At 42.7% G+C, this 24,947-nt stretch overlaps 1 protein-coding gene across 3 annotated transcripts in view; it reads right to left on the bottom strand.

The window, feature by feature from the left end:
• Positions 1 to 24,947, bottom strand: part of flna (filamin A, alpha (actin binding protein 280)) — a 69,255-nt gene that overhangs the window by 35,227 nt on the left and 9,081 nt on the right. For all 3 annotated transcript variants that reach the window (XM_050065830.1, XM_050065832.1, XM_050065831.1), the window contains exons 2-5: positions 23,618 to 24,115; positions 4,836 to 5,087; positions 3,257 to 3,354; positions 581 to 728 (exon numbers count right to left, since the gene is read on the bottom strand). In XM_050065830.1, coding sequence (XP_049921787.1) covers positions 581 to 728; positions 3,257 to 3,354; positions 4,836 to 5,087; positions 23,618 to 23,987 — 868 coding nt within the window. In that variant the 5' untranslated portion in view covers positions 23,988 to 24,115. The remainder of the gene's footprint in view (positions 1 to 580; positions 729 to 3,256; positions 3,355 to 4,835; positions 5,088 to 23,617; positions 24,116 to 24,947) is intronic.

Below are 24,947 nucleotides of genomic sequence, written 5' to 3'. Positions count from 1 at the left end.
TGGAGGGTGGAGAGAAAGCCAATCTCCCCACCTCAAGAAACTGAGTATTTTCCTTTGCTAAATGTATTTATGTTGGCTTAAAAGATCTGCAGAATTCCTCTTGATTATAATTGCTGTTACATCTTCACTGCCACAAAAGACAAGTGATGCACACACATAAACAAAGCAAGGGCCCTCCTTTGTAGGATAGTACACATTAGCTGTTAATTCATACTTTATTTCTTTTTATCAATAAAATATTTAACTGTTTTTTTACGGCATCTGCTGCAGCTCCACCACCACAGCCTAGATGCACTACCCACATTCAAATGAACGGGGGTGGCGTTTTCGCCTCAGCACTGGATTTGGTGTAAATACAGCCTTCAGGTAGTAACCAGATCAATCTACTGCAAATGGATGAGCTTTAACTGCTTCTGATGCATAAGTTCAACCTCTTGGACAAGCTCACAATTTTTGGGTCCACGGCTGTAAACATGTAAATCCTTCCTGCTCTAAACTGATCCAGCTGCTCTGCTCAACACAACTGCATTTGTTTCCTTGTTGAAGCTTCAGATGTGTGGGTGTTTGTGTGTGTTGGTACCTGGCCCATAGGCGCGGGCCTTCTTGGGGTTGAGTTTGGGTCGTAGAGGTGCGCCAGGCTTCAGTTTAGCCTTCGGGAACTGGGACAGGTAGGTCATGACTGAATGTTCGTCCACGTTGGGGTCAACAATCTCTTCAGGGGTTATCACCTAGGAGGCCAAGAAAAGAAGGAAAATGTTTTCCAGAAGAAAGGGCTGTTTTTCCTTGTTAGTGTATTTGCTAATGGAAGAGAAGTTGTACAGCCTGTCACAGTGCTTAATTTGGTTTCCATGGAGACTATTACCCACAAAAATCAACCAAGCAGTGTTGTGATTTGTAGATCAAAACCACATACCAACCTCTTCCTCAGCTCAGAAAGTACCTGAGACAGACTCACACGCAAACCAGCCGACAGCCACTTACACAGACACGCTTATTGTCTGATTTTACAACCCACAGAGACAGCAGGGGAAGGGACAAAGCCAGATTCTTAGCTGAAACAGAGCTGAAGACGGAAACAGCGACGACCACAGAGCCAACTGTCAGCACGCTATGCTGTGCCAGCTGCCAGCACTGTGCTAATCATGCCAACACAACACTGTCAGACTTTCACCAGAGTGACCCAGCCCAAGAACCAGCAGGGAAAAACTAACTTTGGTGAATTAAGTTGAAAATCTCCCTATGAAATGTTGAATATTCATTATGGATAAACACTAAAGGGGATAAAATTAAAATGTGTTCATTCTTTACTTGATGCACAAGTAAGCACACTGTACCACGAGGCTCGAAACTCTTGTAGTATTAGGTTCTGTCTCATACAGGATGGTGATTTTACCTATCAAACAAACTCACCTCTCAAATCAGTCCTGTAGTATTAAAGGTGAACTCTGATATTTTTCAACCTCGACCCTATTTTCCCATGTCTTTATGTGTAAGTGACTTGTGGGAACGACAATTTTTGAAATTGGTCCAGTATTGAGAGAAATGGCTGCAGCTAGCCGTGGCGACACAGGTCACAACGTAACCACTCGGGACAGGTGCGCCCTGTCAATTTGCGTTCATTTTAAGTGCTTGCTTTTGTCACTGACAGGCTCTGATTGTTATTAGGGGTGGGGGGAAAAAATCAATACAACATAGTACTGCGAATTTTTTGTTTGACAATATTGTATCGTCACACAGTGCCAAGTATCAACTTTTTTATCATATAAATTATTCATGTTGCAAATCCAAATTAAACTTTAGGTAGCCTCCTTAAATAATAAAATCAATTGCTTTTTCTGACCACTAAAATCTCAATCTGTATGGTCCTCTCAATAGTGTTGTCAGACACTTATAATAATCGCTCGGTAAGGTCCTACAGGTGCATGCAGCCTCACTTTCAGCGCATGCCCAAAATGAGGAAATTTGAGAAATCCATAAATACTAGTCCATACCCATTGGTAGCTTTGTCACCTTCTACCTATGCCAATCCTCAATGCCTATGTGCAGTTTCACATAGATTGACCACATCAGTGAGTAGAAAGACGTAGGACAGACAGAATGACTGACTGACAGAATGACACATTGACAGTTTCCGTGATTATGTACAGCATAGTTTTAGTAAGGTTTCCAACTTTTGCCAAGAGGGAACTTTAGATATTGGTCCCTAGATTATGTTCACCGAGTTTCATGCAGATCGGTCAAACTAGTAGTTAGGCAGTAGGCAGTAGCTCAGTCCATAGGGACTTGGGTTGGGAACCGGAGGGTCGCCTGTTCGAGTCCCCGTCCGGACCAAAATATGGAGCATGGACTGGTGGCTGGAGAGGTGCCAGTTCATCTCTTGGGCACTGCCGAGGTGCCCTTGAGCAAGGCACCGAACCCCCCAACCGCTCGGGGCGCCTCACCAAGGGCAGCCCCCTCACTCTGACATCTCTCCAATTTGTGCATGTATAGGTCCTGTTTGTGCATGTGTGTGTCTTTCAGACCTGTGTGTAATTGACAAGCAAGAGTGAAAACATTGAATTTCTCCTCAGGGGGATTAATACAGTAAATAAACTTAAACTTCCTAGGAAGAGATCGATTTGAAGTGTTTTCCAAAAAATTCAAAATGGCGGAAAATCTATATAACCGGAAGTTATGGGTTCTTGAGGCAAATTTGTTCCTCATGAGGAGAGTCATCTCTGTGCAAAGTTTCATGTCTCTACAACATATGGGGCATGAGATATGCCCATTCAAAGTTTGCAATTTCAATCGGTTGCTGTAGCGCCCCCCTTTGGCCAATTGAAGTAATATTGCTTCATTCGCATCCTCCCATGACCCTCTACCACTGTGCCAAATTTTACATGGATTGACCAAGTCAGTGAGGAGAAAAACGTGGAACAGACACACAGACACACCCACATACAGAGTTTTCATCATTATAAAGTAAGATGATCTCAAAAACAGAAATTAGATTTGTTTTTGCGCTGAACGTGACCACTGCGCACACCTCATCAGCGCACACCAAGTCATGCAGTAATCATCTCACGGGTTATAAATTACTAATAAAGCTGCTTTGAAGAAAAAAAGGTTCATTAATCCACTTTTCCTTGTAAAAATAAACTTAGAAATAATAAATAATACTTAACTGCAAAATCGCATTTAGCTTTTACAATTGATAAAATAATGTATTTCTTATTTCAAAAGAAGCTTATCTGTCCTATATTGGTATTTATTTTACCTGTGGGATGCCCAGCCAGTCGTCAGCTTGCTGCATAGCCTCGCGGGCGTTATCCACTGGTTTGGTCTGATCCCACTGATCCCAGTCAGGACACAGACCTGTAGAGAAGATATGAGGTGAGTTAGATTATCATGCAACAGTAGGCTAAAACATATCATGATAATATAATGATATTCTATCCAAATCTATCTAAACTTTATTTAAAGCTGTTTTGGAGCCAGCATGTTGACTCCAAAGTTACAGCCCTGACACCATCCAGCAGATCCGGGCAGAATACCAAACATGCCTTATCTTTATTTGAAGGTGAATCAGTGGCAGTGATTAGGTGTGGGGTCATACCTACATCTGTCTCTGTGGCTCATAATCAAGATGTCTGCCCTTAAATTCACCCATTGGATGTTACTATATTCCTTCATTATCACATATCCTGGCAAACTGTGTCAGCAGTTTTTATCTACTTGTTCATAACTGAGTCTCAGGTCTGACGATTGTTATTTTTGGACACTGTTGGAAATCTTTGGCTGCAGGAAAATAAAAGCCCTTGCTGAATCCTTATCTCTGGCTCAAGGCTGTTGGTGATCCACAGGTATGCCAAACATCCTGAGCATGTAAACAGAAACCCCCTTTATGCCTCACTTTCCTTCATCTACATCCCTCCTCCCCTCTGCCTCCTCACCCCCACCCTTTTCTAATTTAACAGGACCATAATGGGAAGGTTCAGCACTGCCCTTCCTCTCCACTCTGTTCAGCTCATCACCCCTGCCCTCAGTTTTTACTCTCGCCCAGATGAGAATTATGCTCTGTTTTCCCTGACTTGACCTCAGATCACCAGCTGTCAGTCTTTGTTGTGTGCAGACAGTAATGACACTAAAAGGCGTACTGACATCTGGGAGGCAAAATACATTCAGATACTGAGTAAAACGGAGATAATGAAGGGATAGTTTGTATTTTTTGAAGTGGGGTTATATGAGATACTTATCCTTAGTGCCTGAAATACAGTAAATGACAGTCGGCACACCCCCTTTTTGGAGAAGCATACTGGAGTGTGACACGGACACTAAGCATTGTGCTGCTGTGGATGGGGACAGCAACATCATTATCAATATCAGTTTAAGTCTACACTAAATTTAGAATATTTCCACTGCTTTACCTCACCATCAGACAGCGATTTCCAACAGGGAGCTATATTGATACAGATTTTTTTAAGGTGAGACTTTTTTTAGATGGCTAAAATTGTTGGTATTACTGCATGCTTCTCCAAACTGTGGGCATACAGACAGACATCTACTGTATGTAGTACACCGACTATGGATATGTACCTCATACAACCCCAGTTAAAAAACAAAGTATCCCTTTAAAATGTCATCTCCTCAAACAGCTGTCAGTGAATGTTTCAGGTGATCCTGACTGAGCACGTATCCTCCAGAGATGAGCGTTTCTAGCACTTAATACTTGGCTGGTGTTAACTGCAGACCCTTTCTGTGCACACCACACACACCTACACATTCTAGTCCTTCACCTCCACTGACCTGTGAAACACATGTTCCCACCCCCCACACACACACACACACTCCCTCACCTGGAGCACAGCTGTCAACCAGGGCACCCAGGGCCCGGCCGCTCTGCCAGTCCTTGCTGAAGTTGGTGATGGGAAGCTCAGGCAGTTTGTTCTGGATCCAGCCCAGCAGCCTCTGCTTGGGCGTCTTCTGCTTGCCGTCATCCGACTCCTCCTCCTCATCCCACATGGGCATGGAGATGGAGTAGTGCAGGATCAAGGTCCAGATCAGACCCAGGATCAGCTTCAGGTTCCCATCCACAATGGCTTTAGAGTCTGGAGTTCAGAGGAAGACACAGAGGGTAGATTTTCAGTCATATTAGCATGCTTAAACATTTATACAAACTTGAAAAATGGACATCCAAATCATAGAGGACAAACAGATGCTTGTTATTTAGAACTGTTTTTGTACAATCATTTAAAAAAGACATCATTTTTAAGATGCAGCCCTCCTTCAAAATAGAAACTGCACAAACAACAGTGGACTGGAGGAAGCTATTGTTTGATCCTTTCTCTACTACTGAAACATCAGTGTTTCAGAAGAGAGGACTAGTAGCTAATCATCTGTGCTTTAAAGTCCACATTTCCCCCAGGAGTGTCTCTGTTATCTGCTATCTAATGCATGTCTCATTAAGGCGGAGTGGGATGCAAGCCTTGAAATCATGGACCATGGGGAGAGATAGTGAGTGAATTTATGTTGACTCCCCTCATGGTACTTTGAGGCCTTCTGTGCAGATTTCAATCACATCAAAAGTACTAAAAGGTAACATATTATGCAAAATGCACTTTTCATGGCTTTTCAAGATAAATGTGTGTCCCCAGTATGTACTGTATGAAGGCCCTTTAAGTCTGAGAAAAGACCATCTTTTTTTTTTTACTCCTGCTCCATCGTTTAGAAAACGTGTGTAACAACAAACTAGACAGACTTGCAGCTCCATACTGTATGTAATCCACCACACCAGTTCATATTGCAAGAGAATGACACAACTAGCACATCTAGTCACAGGTTCTTCTAACATTTGAGGCATTTGTCTGTGTTCAGGCAGAGCCACCCTCTCTGCTGCAAGCAGAAGAGAAAGTGATGCAACCAGAAGCTAGCCCAGGCATGAGGGAGAGAACCACATAGCACCCAACATACACACCACATCGTGCAGACACACGTTGCACAAGAAGCAGTTGATCAGGAGGCCTGATTGCTCAGGTCCATCCTGGAGGAAAGGGTGGAGCAATGCATTTGTGTCTCCTAGTTTATGGTGATTAGAACATTAAGGAGGAAACGTCCTGGTTCTTGTAAGAATTTGAGGCGTGGTGCTGATGGCTATCCAGGGTGTATGTATGGGTGCTTATAGGTTTTAAGCTTTCTGCGGGGTATCTGAAAAGTTAAAAGTCTGTTAAAAGGAATGTGTGACTCCCACTTCTGACAGTAGCTATGTCCAGATGGCAGTTTCTGTGTGATGTCAGATGTTTCAACACTCTGATAAAGCTGCAGAAAGCATAAAAACAGAGAAGAGAATGAGGCTGAGAAAACAACATAACAAACGCTTACGAACAAGCGGCTATTCAGATTCCAGCGCTGCTTACAACTTTTTTTGGTTATTGTTGTCAAGACTGGAATAGTGATTGGTAGCAGCAGCTCAACTTCAACAACAATAAGGTCCTGAATTACTTTTTTTTCTAAGATGTTTTTGCATAAGACTGCTGGGGCTGCAGTTGGGGGCTGGGGCTACTGAAAAGGCTGAATTTTAAAGGCCTGCAGTAGGAGGGTCTGAAAGCTGAGGTGCAGCAAGACTTTAAGGACAGGGTCAGGATGAATGGGGGTCTTAACCAAAAGGAGGGGGAGGTTGGAATTTCATGCATGATGAAGATGAGGAGCAGAGTAGCAAGCAAGTCAGGACACAAAGGCTGGTAAGACATGAAAAAAAGCTAATCTAATGCACAGAGATGCATGCTTTACATCAGATTACTACAACCACAACATCTCTGCTGGCTGCTTGTCTGAATTTGTGCTCCAACAGAGAGATGTGCTCACAAGCTTTCAATCCTGCCCTACATGACATGTCAACTGCTCCCAGTGGAAAAATACACCCATCACCATGGGAACTTTGAGTGAGCCGAGCAACCGAGTGCCAACTCAGTCCGCACAGGAATGACAGGGAAGAAGAAGAGGCGAAAAAGAGAAGACGCAAGAGATAGGAAAGAGTGACTGAAAAGGAGTGACAGAAAGCAGTAAAGGGGGAACAGAAATGTTGCCTAAAGACAGAGATAAAACTGACAGCTATAAACTGTCATTGGTACTGATAGTCAAGTCAAGTCAAGTCAATTTATTTACATAACCCAATATCACTAATTTGCCTCAAGGGCTGTTATAGGATAGGTGGGTGCATGTGTAGCACAGGTTGGTACTTGCAGCCAGAATGCTGATCAGATAAAGTTGGGGTGTGTCACAGAGCAGCCTGTCAGCCACCACAGCATTAAAGCACAACCACAGCCTTTGAACAAGAGCAGAAAAGACCACGACTAATAATTGTTTTAAACTTTTTTTCTCTCTCAGTTAATTGAATAATAATTTGTCCATCAAAAGTCAAAAATAGTCAGGGTTGAAGCAAGAACCAACCTCTGCCTGTACAAAATGCTGTAACTAGAACAGTGATGGCACTTAACACAGGCAGTGTCAGTGCCTTACAGTTTCCAGATGAAGCAAAGCTGCCCAGTACAGGGCATCATCTAAGGTTTGGACAGCAGACAAGCTTGTCCTCCTCACGGGTACTGTTAGGACATAAATCTACTCACACTCTCTGATAATGTGTGTATATGTGTTGCTCTTTGATTCATGCCTCTCACACACAAAGCCACTAAACATGCAAGGAATCTGCCAGCATTCCCGGCAGACCACGGCGCACCAAGCTCGATGGAGCCCATATACGGACACAGACTGCCAGACTCCCCCTCTGCTGACTCATACCACCACCCCCCACCCTCAACCCCCCTTGCGTTAAATGTGTGTGTGTGTGAGAGAGCGCGATAGAGGCAGAGTCACCAGAGTGTGGAGACTACTGTATGGAGAGTATGCGTGTCTGTGGTTGATGCTCCATCTGCCCCAAAAACTCCCATGACTCATCTATTTGGCTCGAAGCTGCAGCTCCCCCCCCAGTGGCATCGCTATGACATCATTGCAACCCCTGACCCACAGCCTGACCTGATCCCAGCATCTCGAGGAGGGAGAGGGAGGGGGGTTGCAGAGAGGAGCAACAGCAGGCGGAAAGGTTCTGCAAAATATTCAGGTTGTACAACAACATCTGGTGCAAATTAGTCCAGAGATCTTGTAAAGGCGGTAGACGAAACAGCACAGCAAGTCTCACTCATAGTATCCTTAGATTTATTCATGTTTTTTGATATATAATAATAAAATATAAAAGACATTGTCAGAATGTCAGGAGACAGATCTATCCACCAATAAATGACCATGCTTGTGTGACTGGGCCTTCACTGTAAGTATTGTAGAACTAGACTGTTAGATTGGCTGGGCCCACAGATTGATCTACATCTGTATCCATTCATATCGCGGCCATTAAGTAACAAGAATTGCGTTGCAGACAAGCAAAAATGTGTTTTATCTCATTTAGAGGAGAAGGGTCCAGCGGTGGACACGCCGTCCCTCATTGCCCTCCCACTCCTCACAAATGATGCTGTATCACTTGTCACCATGTTTATTCTCTCCCTTCTTTCTCTCTCTCTAGAGTTAACCAATCGATCCATGGTCCTGCAGTACATGGATGTACTGCAAGAACAGTGTCATTGTGGCTAGCTAACGTTAGCTGAGATGCTGAAGGAGGTGAGTTTTTTTTTCTTCCCTTGTATGGCGAAGGCATGACCCACCCTACTCTGTCCTGCTCTGCCCCTGATTGACTTCCCCTGACATTCTTAAGCCTCAGTTATACCTTTGCCTGGCTCCGTTCACGGATTGCATGCACATCTCAACAGAGCACGAAGGCATTTATACTTGGCACATTCTCCGTTGCAGTATTCGCCGCAAAGACAGGGGGCAGTCGAGAAAAAATACTATAGGAAGTAGTAGAAGCAGGCAAAAAACAGTAGAAGTAGAAGCAAGTGGAAAACAACGTAAACAGCAATGATGGCATCACGAAAAGTATGGATTGCAGAGGAAGAGGAATGACAAAAGGACAAAAGCATTGCAAAAGAAGATGGTCTGTCTGCCCGTTACATGTAGCAAGATATCTGACTGGGGAACACAGACAGCTTGTGAAGCCAATGCAGGCTGAAGATGAAGAGATGCACTTCAGCTAGTCTTCCCTCAAATTCATCCATTTTGAACTGAGCAACACTAGCGCGGCTTGCGAAGTTTCAAAATCCTGGATGTACGCGACCTCGCGAAGCACCAGCACGTGCAGCTGTCGGCAGGTGCGCGATTACGTCATTTGTGGTGCGCAAACCTCGCGCACTCACGACTGCGTCGAGCATACACTAGGCTTTACCCTAAGCCTAACCAAAAAAAGAGTTCCCCTGTGACCCAAAAAGCATTTTCCCCATAGACCACCATTGTATAAGAGACGTCTGTAAAACAGGGCACCTCAAACTACAACCAAGGTCAGTTATGACTCTTTCTATTCTGAATTTTTGATCCATGAAGGTTTTATTTGTATAAAACTTTTCTATTTTTTAATATCTTTTCTCGCATTTTTGACTTTATAGTTAGGACATTGACACAAGATTGACAGGAAAGGTGGGAGAGAGAGATGGGATGACACGCTGCCATGCCAGAATTGAAGCTGGGCCGCTGCAAAGGTGTAGCCAGCAGGAGATACACTACTGCGCATATTCAGTGGGTCACATACCGCGGAAGTAAACCCGTAAACTTGACTCTTTTGTTGGCGCATGTGGCAGGCAAGCAACTCCACTGGAAGGAATAGGCACCATCTTGCCGTCTGATATCTGGGTATTATTATAAATCTACTGGTGCGTTGAACTTAAGTCCAGAGTGCTAACATTAGCCAAGATGCTAGTGGAGATAAGCTAGGGGAGGGCTGTGAGGAGTGGGAGGGCAGTAAGTTGCAGCAGTGACACTGCCAGATATACTTAATGTAGTAACACCAGGAGGGTTGTATCAAGCACTTATCCACAGTCAATGTATAACCTACAGTAGAAGGCTATTCACCCCCAGTTTGGAGAAGCAGGCTGGAGTCTGACACACTAAGCTAAGCGATGTACTGCTGTGAACGAGGGTCAGCAACAAAACCTATTTTAGCCAGCTACAAATAGCCCCCCCTAAAAAAATCTATAACAGATTAAATGTATACTATATTGAGTATTTTCACAATTTTACCTTTCTGCCAGACAGCCAGTTCCAACAGAAACTGAAGTCGTTACTAGCTTCAGTTAAACATCTATGCTTTCTTCTAAACCCCAAGACTCCATTGACAAATGGCTCACTAAACACAGGAGCTGCTGGTCTTCCACTGCCTCGATCGGTAGGTTTGGGTTTTCGTGGGACTTAAGTGAATCTGAACGAACCCTTCTAGATGACAAAGTCACACAGTAGTACCAAAAAGATAACTGACTGATACAGTGGTAGACCAGCAGCTCTTTAGGTCAGCTATGTTAAATCACCATTTTTCACAGTGGAGTCTGGATTTGATGAAAGCAACACAAAATCTAAAATCTAAAATCACTGTCTGATGAAAAGGTTAAGTAGTGAAAATGCTTTCAATATAGTATACACTGATAGTGATCGTTAAAGGTGGGACTTTTTTAGATGTTTAAAATATGTGTTTTTGCTGACCCCAATCCACAGCAGTACATTGCTAAGCTTCTGGGTTGGTATTCAGCCTGCTTCTCCAAACAGGGGCATACAGACAGCAAACTACTGCATGTAATAGATTGGTTATGGATAAGTACCTCATACAACGCCACTTCAAAAAATCTGAACTATCCCTTTAAGCCTGTCATGTGTAATGTAAAGCACTGACTGAGTGGGACCATCACGTCATACATACTGAACAAAGTTACTTTTGGCAGACTTCTCAGACATTAAGATCAAGTGTGCAATACAATGGTGCCCGCGCACGCTCACACACATATGCTTAGACCAAGTCATGCCTGGAAAAAAAGGAGTGGTTGGAGTGACCAAATCCTGGTCAGACAGAACACTGAGGAAATGTCACACATTCCACACTGCCCTTATCTCTCTCTCTCTCTCTCTCACACACACACACACACACACACACACACACACACACACACACACACACACACACCAACTATAGGACATTAAACTTCAGTAAAGCCCAAGAAGCAGCAAAACATTTGCTCTACAAACTGTGACATGAATTCAGCTTGTAGCCTCAAACATCCAAAAGCTGAAAATCATTGACCTAGAGCTCTCTCTCCTTTCCCTCCTCCCTCCCTCCTTTAACTCCATGCAACAAGCCACACTGGAGCTACTACACTTCCTCCTCTTCCTTTCTACTCCTTCCAGTCATCCTCCCTCCCTCCCCTCTCCTTCGATTCACTCCCTCCGCTGGAAAAGGTTCCTCCTGGTTTTTTAGCCTTAAAAGGGCAGAAGCAAACTGGATCCTGGCAGCCCTCCCATTCCCTGGGCTCTGGTTACAGACGGAGGGAGGACAGGACAGGAGAAGGAAAAGGGAGAGGGGGTGGAGTGCTGAGAGAGAGAAGAGAAAAAAAGGGCAGGGAAAAGTGCTGTGTGGGACATTTTTAAAGCCCACATTGACAATAGCACCCGCTGAGGATGGGCTGAGATATGTTCATGGATGGGCAAAAAAAACTGAAGTTTTAAGGGATAGGCAAGGAAAGAAAAATGAAAAACATGAGGAAAAATCGGGAGTGGCAAGTAGGGACAGGCTAAGAAGGAGTCTGAGGAGGTGAGAGCAGGACATGGGCATCACATATAATGATGCATTAGGGTGGTTTAACAAATACCAGGCAGCTTTAATCAACTGTTTGTTCCTGGAAACATCTACGATCAACCAGAAGAGCAGAGTATGGGTTTCCGAATAATTGATAGTTCTTGGCTTGGCAAATATGATTCAGGTCTGGAAAAGTAGATCCCCACTGGACCTGTTTCTGGCAAGGGCACCCACACTGTGTCTGTTGTAGGTAAAATCTTGTAACATAACGACAGTAAGCAAAGCACAAACAACTGTCATCATCCAGGGCAGTTTTCTTGGTTTAAACTGAACATTTTCAATTAAAAAACAAAACAAAAACGAATGTTATTATATGACAGGATATGGTGTCATTGCAGTTTAATGTATTTAAATATCTCACAGAAGCTCTTTGTGAGTAACTTACAGAATATGTTGCTTTATGTCTGCTTGTTCAGTCTGAACATGAGGCATGGGGTGTTAGGGCATGTTTCCAACTCTGATGTAATGCAATAGCCTGAATACCACTGTACTGAATGGGAATGTGCTCTCTGCTAATCCTCAGTATCCATTTGACCAGTCCTCTTTTGCCTGTGCAGACAGGAAGCTATGCTAATGATAATGAGCGAACAGGAAGTGATTCATTTTGACCTAACCAAGTGGCTAAACTCTGTTATCTTACTCTCAGGCCAACATTCCTCCCTGCCCTTCAGCCCAGCAGTCACTCTCTCACTTTTATCTTGTTTCTGAAAACATAAGATTACATTTGATGTGTATGACATCCCTAACAGGACTGTTTAGAGCCCCCCATGGGTCCATGCAGTGCTCTCTCATTATCTGTTGACTGAAGCTGCAGTTGTAGGACTCTTGGGAGTTGCCTTAGCATTGTTATTGTAATTAACTGATGTTAATTGATGTTTTGGCAAACAAGTGACCGCAAAAACAAGCTGTAAACACAATGACATATCATCACCTTATAAAGTTCATATGGCAAACATTAGCAAACAGTGGCTTGTTTACAAATTCAGCAGAACCGTAGCAACATTGGCATTCATTTGGAGTTGTGTTTCTAGCAACCTGATGAATGTAGTCACTCCCCTTTTCACTCTGTTTTGGTCTCCACCTACTCTTAAGAGAAATATCTTTAGCCGCTAAATGATCCTGTATGCTCACCACCTCATCACTACCGGTGGTGTACCGTGGGTTTTAGAGCTTTTTAGCTGAAAAACAACACTGCTATGTGCAATGAGAGGGAACTAACATCCACACTAACATGTTTTTAAAAAATGTTTTTAAAACAACATGCACCAGCACGTTTTAGCATTGTTTTGGAAATAATATCTGTCCACGCTAACATGCCTGAAAACGCGTATCACATGACCATTCACATACACTGGGCATGTGCATGCCGATGAAAACAGGAAGCAGATTGTCTCTTTGGTTGGTTGCTTTTGAGATAATACTACCAAGATGGCGAAAAGTAAGACCAAAGATTTCTTTGCTTAGACCGACAAAGTGGCAGAAAACACACAGGGAATTGTTGCAAAGCAAATAGAGTGACAGAGCGGTATTGGAGGCGTTATCCGTTGCCGGAGGAAGCCATGGCAATGGGAATGGAGTACCCAAACAAGAAGGAAATCAAAAAAGGTATGTAGACCTAGCTATAATGTTTTGGCTTGACATGGTGTGACTGATAAGACCCAATCGCTTTGTGAATGTGAGTGTCTGCGTGATTGCATCAAAAGTCTCAGTTTCTGCCCATCCACACTAAAACGCAATCCTGGAGTTTCCAATCGGAAAAAAGGTCAATAGCGTTTTCAAAGGTCTCTGTTTTAAGGGTTCCAAAATGCCAGAGTGGTGTGGATGCTAGGCATAGATGTAGCAATAGTTATGTATTTTAAAAACAAAAATGTATTAGTGTGGATGTAGTCTAAAACAGTAAAGTTGTGGGCAGGGAAAGCAAAACACGGAGTTAAAAGATACTAGAGCTGAAAGGAACTGCAGAGTTAGTGATAATTCTTTGTGGGTTTTGCTATTTAATTTACAAGGTTTCTGTGTCAATGTAATGAAGTGACTTGATCTGTCTGGTATTTCAGTCATTCATTACATAGACTGTGCTCAACAAGCCGAGCAGTGAAGTGCAGATGGAGTGCGGATTTGCCTTACAGCCCAACTCTTATGGCGCTTTCAGACATAAGCGGTTGTTTCGTAGCCGCCACCCAGCAGTTTTGGTGTTTGATATTTTGAATCGTGTTTACTGCAATCTCCTCACATAGCTAAACAGAGCGGGCTATAGCCGCTGGTTGGCAGCTGCTGCCGCTACAATGGTGTTCTGTAACTTCCAACTGTGGCTTTTCCGAATGTTTTCAACACAAAAAAAACACATACAATTAAAAATGATGTCCATGTGCAGATGATATCATCCAGTGGTGGAAGTCAGACACGCTCATCTTGTCAGGTATCTTCGCCTACTCCGTCTAGCTGCCAAAATCTAACAATTCAAGGCACAGAAAGTCAGTCCAGGTAGACATGGTCACAGTGAATTAGAGTCATGCAGCCACCCCACCCTACACACATCCAGTTAGCCTGCAGGCAAAACCTCACTGTAAGAAAAAAAATGTATTCGAGGAATTGTTCAGTAATCTGATTATTCAAAGCTGACCCACCCTTTTCCTGAATCGACTCTTCTGTTGAGCACTCACACACACCAGTCTTATCATTCTATAGTTGCCCAAACATACCTGACAAGATAAGTAGTCATAATAAAAAAGCTACACCATGTACCTTTTTAAAGAAGACAGAATTGTTCCTTCTCTTACAAATGAAAACAATGACACAGCTGCACGATAAGATCACTACAGTACCAGCAGATAAAGGCTTTAAAATGAAACATCGGTACTGGTTGGAAATTAACGTTTCTGCTGTTATGACAGGTCAATGAGATGACACTTTACAGTGTTGCCAAACATTTTTACTGATGATTTTTCAAAACCTTTCGATTATATTTTACCCCATTTCCACAACTTTATTCAAGTAGTTTAAAGTGGGTTGGCCTATATATAATAGGCAATACACCCGTACATTATTAAAAACATTCTTCACAGGTGTTTACGGATAAGCAGCTTGCTTTTTAAACACCCCTGCTGCCAACTAGCTGCATACGTCAATAGACCAGACTGGCACATACGAGCACTTCACAAAAACATTGAGGCCACGCCCCTTTATTGGGGGACAGAAAGCTCAAAAAGATCCTCTTAATGTCAATGCAATTTAACATGTGTTAAGATTCTAATTTCCACAAGTTTGTATATATCTGATTCTTGTCATACAAAAAAATATTTTATAGACATGTCTGATAATTGTTTTGTGACCTTGCCTGAACCTATGCAGTGAATCCTTAATAAATTAAGGCTGATCGCTGTCATGCCCCTCAGGCTTCCCCTGTCCAAGTGAATCAATGACCCAATAAAGTGGACGGATATCGTTCATTTCTTTTTTTCTTTATTAATCAGGATCCCCATCAGTTGTAACCATAGTAACTCTCCTTGGGAGAGATCACAGGATCACGATACCTGGTGCAACAGCTTTTCAGCATTTTACTTGTTTCTCTCTTGATGTGACAGCCCGTTTCTTTGCCTTTTCTTGGCAATGACCCAATGCCCGTGTGGGCTGTGTATCACATGATACTAATGACGTTTCAACGGTAACACAGTGCAGCACTAGTTTTTACAGTACAAATACAAAGAGCATATTTCACATAACATTAAAACATGAAGAACAGTTTTTTGAATTACAAAACTTTTGCAGGAGTTTCATGACTGTGGGAACCCTGGCTTTAATTATGGAAAATAGGCCAAATTTATACCGGTTGTGGCTATTGTCAGGACTGTCTCAGGGAGAACAGTATCTAAGCCTGATAAAGTGGGATGAATTTTACAGGTTTGTTTGAAAATACATGTAACTCAGGCTGACGTAGTTTTCTTATTTTGCCCAGTGGGATGTGTACATTTTTGAAAAGGATTATTTTTTATGTCTGCATCTGCCAGTGGGCCACCACAATAAGAGCAGGCATAATAATATGTTATTCGCACTACAGCAGAGCATTGAAGTTCTCTGCAATTAAATATGTGCATATGTTGGTATTGGAAATCGACGATGCACTGGGAAATATCTGTGTATCAGATATAACGGCAAAAATCCAGTGTCATGCATGCCTAATTAATTAAGCAGCAGAATCAGCTTTATGGCCAAGTATGTGTGCACATACAAGGAATCTGACTTACAGATATAAATATACATGTCACATGTCACATATGAACATTTTTAAGCACGGTGTGTCTCTTGTTTTACTGCGTTGGAATGCTAATCTGTAACATGCTGAGCCAAGTTGTAGCACGTAGTATAGAAAGGTCATAAAGTTAGCAAACTGACTTAGTTTTGTAAGTTACCGTAATATGTAAAGCTGGCTAATGTTAGTTGAGCCCATGTCTCAGTGCTAGTTTTACAAGAACACAAAGATACAGGCTCTTCTGCTATAGGAACATTTATCTCATTCCTCTGTTAGTAATATCGAAAATGTTATTTAACAGTGTAACTAGGGGTGTAACGGTACACAAAAATCTTGGTTCGGTACATACCTCAGTACACAAGTCACGGTTCGTTTTTTTTCGGTACAGTAATGAAAAAAATAGACAACTATTAAATATCTTTTACTTATTGGTAACCTTATTAAAACATACCACCACAGCAGTTAACTCTTTTTACACAATTTTTGAATGAAACATATATATATAAAATCCTGCTTTTTCACATTGTTTGAATGAAAATAGAAATATAAAAGTGAAAAATAAAATCCTGCTGTTTTTTTAACACATTTTTTGAATGAAAAATATAAATATACATTTCTGCTTTAACAGTTTTACTCAATTAAAATAAAAAGTATAGTGCAGCTGGTCAGCTTTAAAGCCTGCTCAGATTCAGTTTTACTAGGAACTTACTTAGCTTTCCCACTTTGTTAAAGTGCAGTAAACAAAACATGCTTATATCTAAAGTGCAGCTTAAACAATTTTACTCAACTCCAATGGCGTTGGTTATTTCTTTAGCGCGATGGTCAGGGAAACGCTCTTTCTTTTTAAACGACGACGATATCGTAGTTTGCACCAGATTGCTTTTTCTAGTCGTGCCGGTTAACGTTCAAACTCGGGTGGTGTCGCTTTAGATGCGTTAGCATGTTAGACGTGTTTCCAAGTACATACCCGACCGCTGTTCTGCAGTGTCGGCACACTGCTTTTGTCTTGTCCACTTGTTTATTTCCATCTTCGTATTTTACCCTGAAACCAAAGTGTTCCCAAACGGAGGACTTAAGGTTTGCGGGTGGGTCTTCAGGTTCGTCAGGCTCACTTGCCATGTTGTCAAAATGCGAGAATGCGCTGCACAAAGTGAAAGCGGAGATTTACGGGACTCGGTCCGTCACTCAATTATGTCCGTCGGGGAACTAGATATTTTAAATGGTTCGGCTTGCAAAAACGGAATTAAAATAAAACAAAATAAAATAAAATAATATCCTGCGCCCAATAATTCGGTACAGGGTCGTGCCGAACCAAAAGTCGCGTACCGAACGGTTCGACACAAATACATGTACCGTTACGGCCCTAAGTGTAACAGGAGGAGACAGCCTGATTGTTGCCACACATCTGTCTCAACCTGCTCGGTCTCCGCTCCCGGGCAAACACAGGGGAACAGCCAGGTTCAAAGTTACATCACAGCTCTGTTAATTTTACATCCTGTCTGTGTGGATGACGGGAAGAGTTTGTCACAATCACTGCCATCTTAACTATTTCGATCAACTCCACACAGGCTCAGTAGTACAGACGGCAATCTTTTTAACAGCTAGTGTGTGTTAAAGCTTCACTGCACACACACACGCACAGAATGATGCCAAGCGAAATTATTCACCTTGTTCAAACATGGGTGTGATGAGCACAGTAGAATATGCGCATAGGCTGTTTCTATACATGCACAAGAGGAATGTCCTCACACAACTCAAGATATAAAGATGAGATGAATGTTAAAACATCCTATAATCACAGCAAACTAAATAAACAAACCAATGCAAATCACATGGAGAGGTAACAACATGAGACACAATGGTGAGCCTCAGCCTGTTTCATCAGTGCTACTGTCAGTGTCTCTCCCCTCATTCACTCAACTGCCAAGTGGATGGCAGACTTGCCACTATTCAGCTGCACTCCTGGCTGACTACCTGTGAGTTCTCCTCTGGATCTGTCAGTAATCATGTGTCTGCTGTCCGTGCCTTATCATGTGGGGTTTTGTTAAAACTGTAGAGACAGATTAACTATTGGGTTTCAACCTCATTACACTGAACCCCTGGGTGGGTGATATGGCCAAAATCTTTTACCACGATATATGTAATGTTTTTATCACAATATTCCCTTTGGCAGTGATGTTGATGTTTTGTCTTGTGTTATATATCCAGTGCACCCCTTTCCTTGACAATGGCTTACTTTTGCCCCTCCCTAAAAGCTCAAACTCACTCTCAGCCAAGCTGTGGCATGTTTTTCAGTTGGGTTATATTTAAGGTTCAAGAAAATCCAATAGTAAAAAGACAAGGTTTTAAAAAAAGTTCAATTAATACATCATGTTTCTAAAGTAAAGGAGTAATCATGTTAACTAATTGTGATCACAATTTATCATTATTAGAACGATATCGTGATATAAGACTAGATATTTTGGATATCATAATATCATAGGCTAAGTGATGTCTTTTCCAGGTTTTAAAGGCTGCATCACAGTAAAATGTTGTAATTTTCTGAACTTACCAGACAGTTCTGGCTGCTCTATTATTTGCCTTTAACCACTTAGTGACTTTATCCACATTACTTATCAAGAACACTGTAAATATTTTGTGAAAGCATCAACAGTCAACCCTATATTATCTTCGCAATATCGATATTGAGGTATGTGGTCAAAAATTATCAAGATGTTTGATCTTCTCCATATTGCTGAGCCTTAACCCAATGCTGACCAAAATAATGGTTATCATTTCTGCCATGATCGAGCAGCCCTAGCCTCACGAGTTAAAAACAAAACAAAAACCTACAATCACTTTAAAAATGGAAGCTTTAAAGGTTCCAGAGAACTATAATTTCAAATGTTAGAGGTTTCTGTATTCACAGCTTCTCTCTCCTCCTCCATGTCTGCCCAAATCATGTTACCTTGCGAGACAGCTGGATTTGCAGGATCACGCGCAAATCCAGCCCTGATTTGCAACATAGCCTACCCCCAAACAGTTCCCAAGGTAGAAATGGTATTGCCAAATCTCTACCAGTGGACACATTTCTACCGTTGCATGATATTTATCAAAATACTGCTTAACTCTAGGAAACTTCAGTGTGTGCTGAGAATGCAAGGAGAGAGTGTACTGCATTGTAGAGCTGAATTTGTTAACTGTCTAGATTCTCTACCTTCACAGCCTGCTGAAAGATCCAACATACCAACAACTGTGGATCTATTTCAAATCACAGTCCTCGTCTGAGTGATACTAATGACACATATGAGGATACTGTGACTAAAGCTGTTGGAGCACACCACAGATAATGATAAAATAGAGCTTAGTGTAGTGATAAGTGGCAATCCTGTAGCTTTGTAGTCCAGTTTGGGGCTGAAACAATTAGTTGATTAATCTATCAGTCAATCAAGATTACTACTCTCACGTCCAGACCACAGACTGTATAAAGATGGATGACATGACAGCTTCCCAAAAGTGAAGGCAAAACATTTAAATCGCCCCCTGGTGGCTGGCTGCAGTATAGGACATAAACCCTGGAACCTGGATGGGACCAAACTAAGTCTGCTTTGAGTCTGAACGATGCTGCGCCTTAGCCAATCACAATGGAGGGGGCATGGCCGAGACGTGCAGGTGTCCCCAGGAAATGTGTACCTACAGAAACAGCAAGCTCCGCGTCCATAACGACAACTCCACCCAAAACACCATCTTGTCAACGTGGAAAAAAATTTTTTTTTCCAGCGGATGTCTTAGTTACAACATGATTGAGCTAACTGGAGTAGTTTCATGTCGTAATCTGACAACGGGAGGCTTTAAACAGATGACGTCCTGATGTTGGCTTTGCTAACTGTCCCTGTCAGCTGCAGCCACTGATGCTTTCTAGACATCGTGATTTCCCATAACTGAATAAATACCACACATAGCAACACAAAACTGCTTTGCTAGCTCAATTATGTTGTAACCAATCTGGAAATCCATCTGTAAAAAAAAAAAGAAAAAAAATATTTTTTTCTTCCTTTACGTCTGGAGGCACAGCCCGGAGTTTTTCGACTAACGGAAGTGCAGGAGCCTCAGCGATCGCTCACGCCCTTAACTTCCGGCGGTGCCCCCAGGGAATCGCCGTGTTGTTTACAAATACTTCGGGTAGAAAACCATAGACATATATATGTCTATGTATATATATATCTATATGTATATATGTCTATGTAGAAAACCAGCAGAGTTTAGCTATATAACACATTTTTCACGTCACTATATCACCGTGTAGACTAATCTGATGTTTGTTAAGTCTATAAACACAATAATTGAACAAACATTACTATTTCTGTGTGTTTTGTAATTAACAACTAACAGCTAACTAACCGTTAGCTGTTAACGTTAGCCGTTAGCGGTGTCTAATAACCATAGACTGTATCAAAATAAGATAATAACTCAATAAACGGTCCGTGAATAAAATATTTTTTACAGCGGATATCTTAGTTACAACATGAGTGAGCTAGCAAAGCAGTTTTGTGTTGCTATGTGTGGTATTTATTCAGTTATGGGAAATCACAATGTCTAGAAAGCATCAGTGGCTGCAGCTGACAGGGGCAGTTAGCAAAGCTAACATCAGGACGTCATCTGTTAAAAGCCTCCCGTTGTCGGATATGACATGAACCTACTCCAGTTTGCTCAATCATGTTGTAACTAAGACATCCGCTGGAAAAAAAAAAAAATTTTCACGTTGATGAGACGGCGTTTTGGGTGGAGCGGTTGCTATGGACACGGAGCTTGCTGTTTCTGTAGGTACACATTTCCTGGGGACACCTGCACGTCTCAGCCATGCCCCCTCCATTGTGATTGGCTAAAGCGTAGCATCGTTCAAACTCAAAGCCCCGCCCTCCCCCTCTCTGTAGTCGTCTTTCACACAGGGCTGCCGACAGATTCTACAATGTAAATTGCAGAATCTGTCTTGAGAGATTATGTTGTAACTAAGATATCCGCTGGAAAAAATATTTTATTCACGGACCGTTTATTGAGTTATTACCTTATTTTTATACAAACTATGGTTATTACAGACACCGCTAACGGCTAACGTTAACAGCTAACGGTTAGCCCAGCTAATCTACGATAACCATGTTAATGTGCACATGGAAACAGTAAGTAACGTTTGTTCAATCATTGTGTTTATAGGCTTAACAAACATCAGATTAGTCTACACGGTGATATATAGCTAAATTCTGCTGGTTTTCTACCCGAAGTATTTGTAAACAACACGGTGATTCCCTGGGGGCACCGCCGGAAGTGAAGGGCGTGAAGGCCCCTGCACTTCCGTTAGTCGAAAAACTCCGGGCTGTGCCTCCAGAGGTAAAGGAAGAATTTTTTTTTTTTTTACCGATGGATTTCCAGATTGCTACTGCACAGACTCTGGCTCCAAATGATGTCACCAGTGCAAGATGGCAGCAGCCATATGCGGGATATTTTGGCTTCATTTTTGTAAAGTGGGAGGAAATGGAGATGCATTGCCCATCTTAAATGCAGTCAGTGGTCCAGACACGGGAGTGGTATTGATTTTATCATCTAACTCTCAGCAAGAAAGGGAGTAAGTGTATTTCTAACAATATTAATTAAATTATGTATCAAGCATAAATGCCCAACATTTGTAATTGTTGTCTGGAAACATTTGAAGATTGCACCTCAGGGCTCTGGGGATTCCTGACTGGCCACTTTTTTACTCTTTCATACATTTTACAGAATAAGTGACTTATCAATTATTGATTGGTGATTATTTGCATCCCTAGTCCACATCCATGCTCAACTACTCTGGCCTTGATTGCTTTTTGGGTGGAGAAAATCATTGATTTGTCTAATGTAGCCTATCTCATGATGACAGTGTTACACTAGGCACTCTTGCAAATCAATACATGTCCATTTTTAGCAAGCAAGCAAAGGAGAATTGAAAGGGGTGTGGACATCAAGGTCCAGAAAGGACAAAAAATGTTGAACTGGTGAAGGAGAAGAGAAAGAGAGCAAGAGCTTCAGAGCAAAGAAAGAGGGAGGGAGCCCATGCATCATGCTGAGCAGTTTGGTAATTTGTGGTAAGGGTTGCTGGCTGGGTGTGCCCGTTTTTCTGCAATGAAAGGAGGAAGTAAAAGAGGAGAGCGGGCTCCTCTCTCATCTTCAGATTAAATGACTCAAGAGGAGCAGCTAGACTGATGGTGAGTCAGCAAGAGGAACAGACAGTGCTGAGTAGTGTGGCTCATTGGTGCCTGGTACTGCGCCCTCAACGGTATCTTATTGCCAACCACAACACTGATAAACACAATCTCTACTGATGATGAGATCTGTCTGCAGTGGCTCCACCTCTCCATGTCTGCTAAGATTGAAGGGTACTTTGACATGAGGATCAAATGGTGCCATCACCTCACCTGTTGGCTGCAGCAGGAAGCAGCAACATGTGTGTGGAAAGCATGAATTGAGCCAGGCATTACCCCAGGGACTCACTCATGTCTGATTCACACACACAGTCACACACATCCTTCTTTCCTTGCAACCACACAAACAAGGCTGTTGTCTGTCTTTACCCCAGGTGCTGAGAGGGTGAAACATCTGATAGGATTAGTCATTCTTATGCAATCTCAACTTTTAATTGAATTAACAATGTGATTAAATTTGGGATCAAATCCATTAAGGACCCTTGAGCCTCTTGGAAAACCACTGCAGTGTGACCTAATCTATACTATATGGGAAGGGATGAACACTAGAAGGCTATATTCTCCTAGTTTTGTATTGTAGCTCAGCAAACAATTACTTTAATTCACTTGCAGTCTGATAAACAACTACAAAATCACCAGTGTTGTAAACAGGTAGGCAGCTGCATGTAGGCAAAGCCCATTAAACCCAGTGTCACCATGCGTGAGCCAAGTTCTGTCTAATGCTGTGGAGACCCAGCCAAAACCCACTGCACGACATGAGCACAGACAATAGCCCTGTGTCTCTCTCTTTCTGTGTCTGTGTGTGTGTACCGGATCAGCTCTCCTATCCTAGTAGGCCTGAATTACATCCTGGCCCACAAGTTTTGGCTCGGACCGGCCCAGCTCAGCTCAGCTAGGGTGGCAGGGGAGCACAGAAAGCCCGGGGCCCCCTCTGCACAGTCAGACCCCCTCCTCCCAAAACAACCCTGACACAAAAGCACAGCGGCCCTGGACACTGGGGAAACGCCTGCATTCTAACTTAAAACACACTCAGTAATATTCCCAACATCAGCAACTTTACTGGAGACTTATTTAACACTCGTTCACAGGAGAACACAGTGGGGTCAAGTGTGTTTCACCCCTTTTTCTTTACAAGGTGACAGATATTTTTTTTTAACTGGGCAGTAACATGCTCAACTTTATTCGACCTGCAGGAATGTATACATGCACTGCTCTTTACTTTATCACAATCTACTTGGCCTTGTGCTCCAATTTAGCTGTTTCTTTAAGACAACCAAACATGCATGCACAAAGAGCAGCTTACAAGAGAGGAGAGGCCACCTGAATGAAGCTGGACAGGAATTAAAGGACAGTTGCAAAAACCAAAGACAAATAAACTGGCATTCGTTCACTCAACATGTGACTCACCTATGGACACCAGCTTTATGTTCTCCTTGTCGAGGAACTCCAGGGCCACCGACACGTTCTCCAGCTGCATCTGGCGGAAGGTGGGCCTCTGGTTGTACTTTCTGAACATCTTCTTCTGGGACAGGACCTCCAGGAGCCCGATGAGCCGCAGCCCGTCGCTGAGGTCCGTCTGCAAGTTGCCGATCCTCTTGTTGACGCATTTCAGGTGCTCGTTACACCAGCGGGTGAAGGTGTTCTGCTGGATCTTCTTCCACGGCGCATCCTCGGCCAGGTCCTTCTCCGTGGCGGGCATTTCTGCGTCCTTGTCCGTGGAGAGAGCGTTGGGAGCGGGCGCGGCGCTCTGGTGGAGCCGGGGGTGTGAACCACTCATTTTTATGGTCTCGGCTGTGTCTTGGTTCGCTGGCTGTTTCTCTGGGTGGAGTCTGCTCAACTCTGCGTGGCCGCTCCCTCTTTCTCTCTCTCTCTCTCTCTCTCTCTCACTTTCTAGCTTGTCTGTGTCTGAGAGGAAAGAAAAGAAAGAAAGGAGTGAACACGAGAGAGTGACTTATAGCCCGGAGATAGATATTTTGCAAAGAAAGGAGGTGGTTATGGAACCGGAAAGCAGAAAGGGGAGTCATTTTGGATGAAACTGAAGGCACATGTGATACGCTTGCACATGGAGGCAGCTCCACAGGGATGACACTCTTTTTAAATGTTCACTTTAAGAAGAAACTGACTCACATTCAAACTAAATCTCAACAGATGGTAGTCATTCATTTAAGACAACAGAGGGAAAAATAGACTCAGCACAGTCCTGAACACATTTTCCAATAAGTAACATGAAAGTTAAAGGTCTAGTGTGTAGGATATAGCAGCATCTAGTGGTGAGGTTGCAGAACTGAAACTTCTCCCATGTGCCAAGCGTTTCAGAGAACTATGGTGGCCAATGCAAAAATACTGATGGCTTCAGCTAGAGGCAGTGTTTGATTTGTTCCTTCTGAGCTAGTGTACAAGCAACACAGCAAAGTCCATGGAAGAGGACCATAGAGTGGTGCAGGAATGAGTCCTAAAACCTGGAAATGATTTAGCATTTTGGCACTCCCAGTTTCCTCGCCTCAAACTCAGTGGGTTAGGTTTTTGGTTAGAAACCTGAAATAAAGTCTTTTGTTAACACAAACTTAAGAGACTTTTATGTTTGTACTTCACACATGCAAACATGTCTTTAAAAAGGCGGTTGCTAACAAGTGGTTAAATGAAACTACAGAACGTCAATACCATTGGCTTTTTGAGGAGGGAACCAGGGTGACGCTAACTTCCACATCGGCTGTCAAAAAAAAAAAAAAACGTAGTT

The sequence above is a fragment of the Epinephelus moara genome, chromosome 16, assembly GCF_006386435.1.
Source record: "Epinephelus moara isolate mb chromosome 16, YSFRI_EMoa_1.0, whole genome shotgun sequence".
NCBI lineage: Eukaryota > Metazoa > Chordata > Actinopteri > Perciformes > Serranidae > Epinephelus > Epinephelus moara.
The sequence above is the reverse complement of the archived record's forward strand: the minus strand, read 5'-3'. Positions and strand labels throughout refer to the sequence as shown.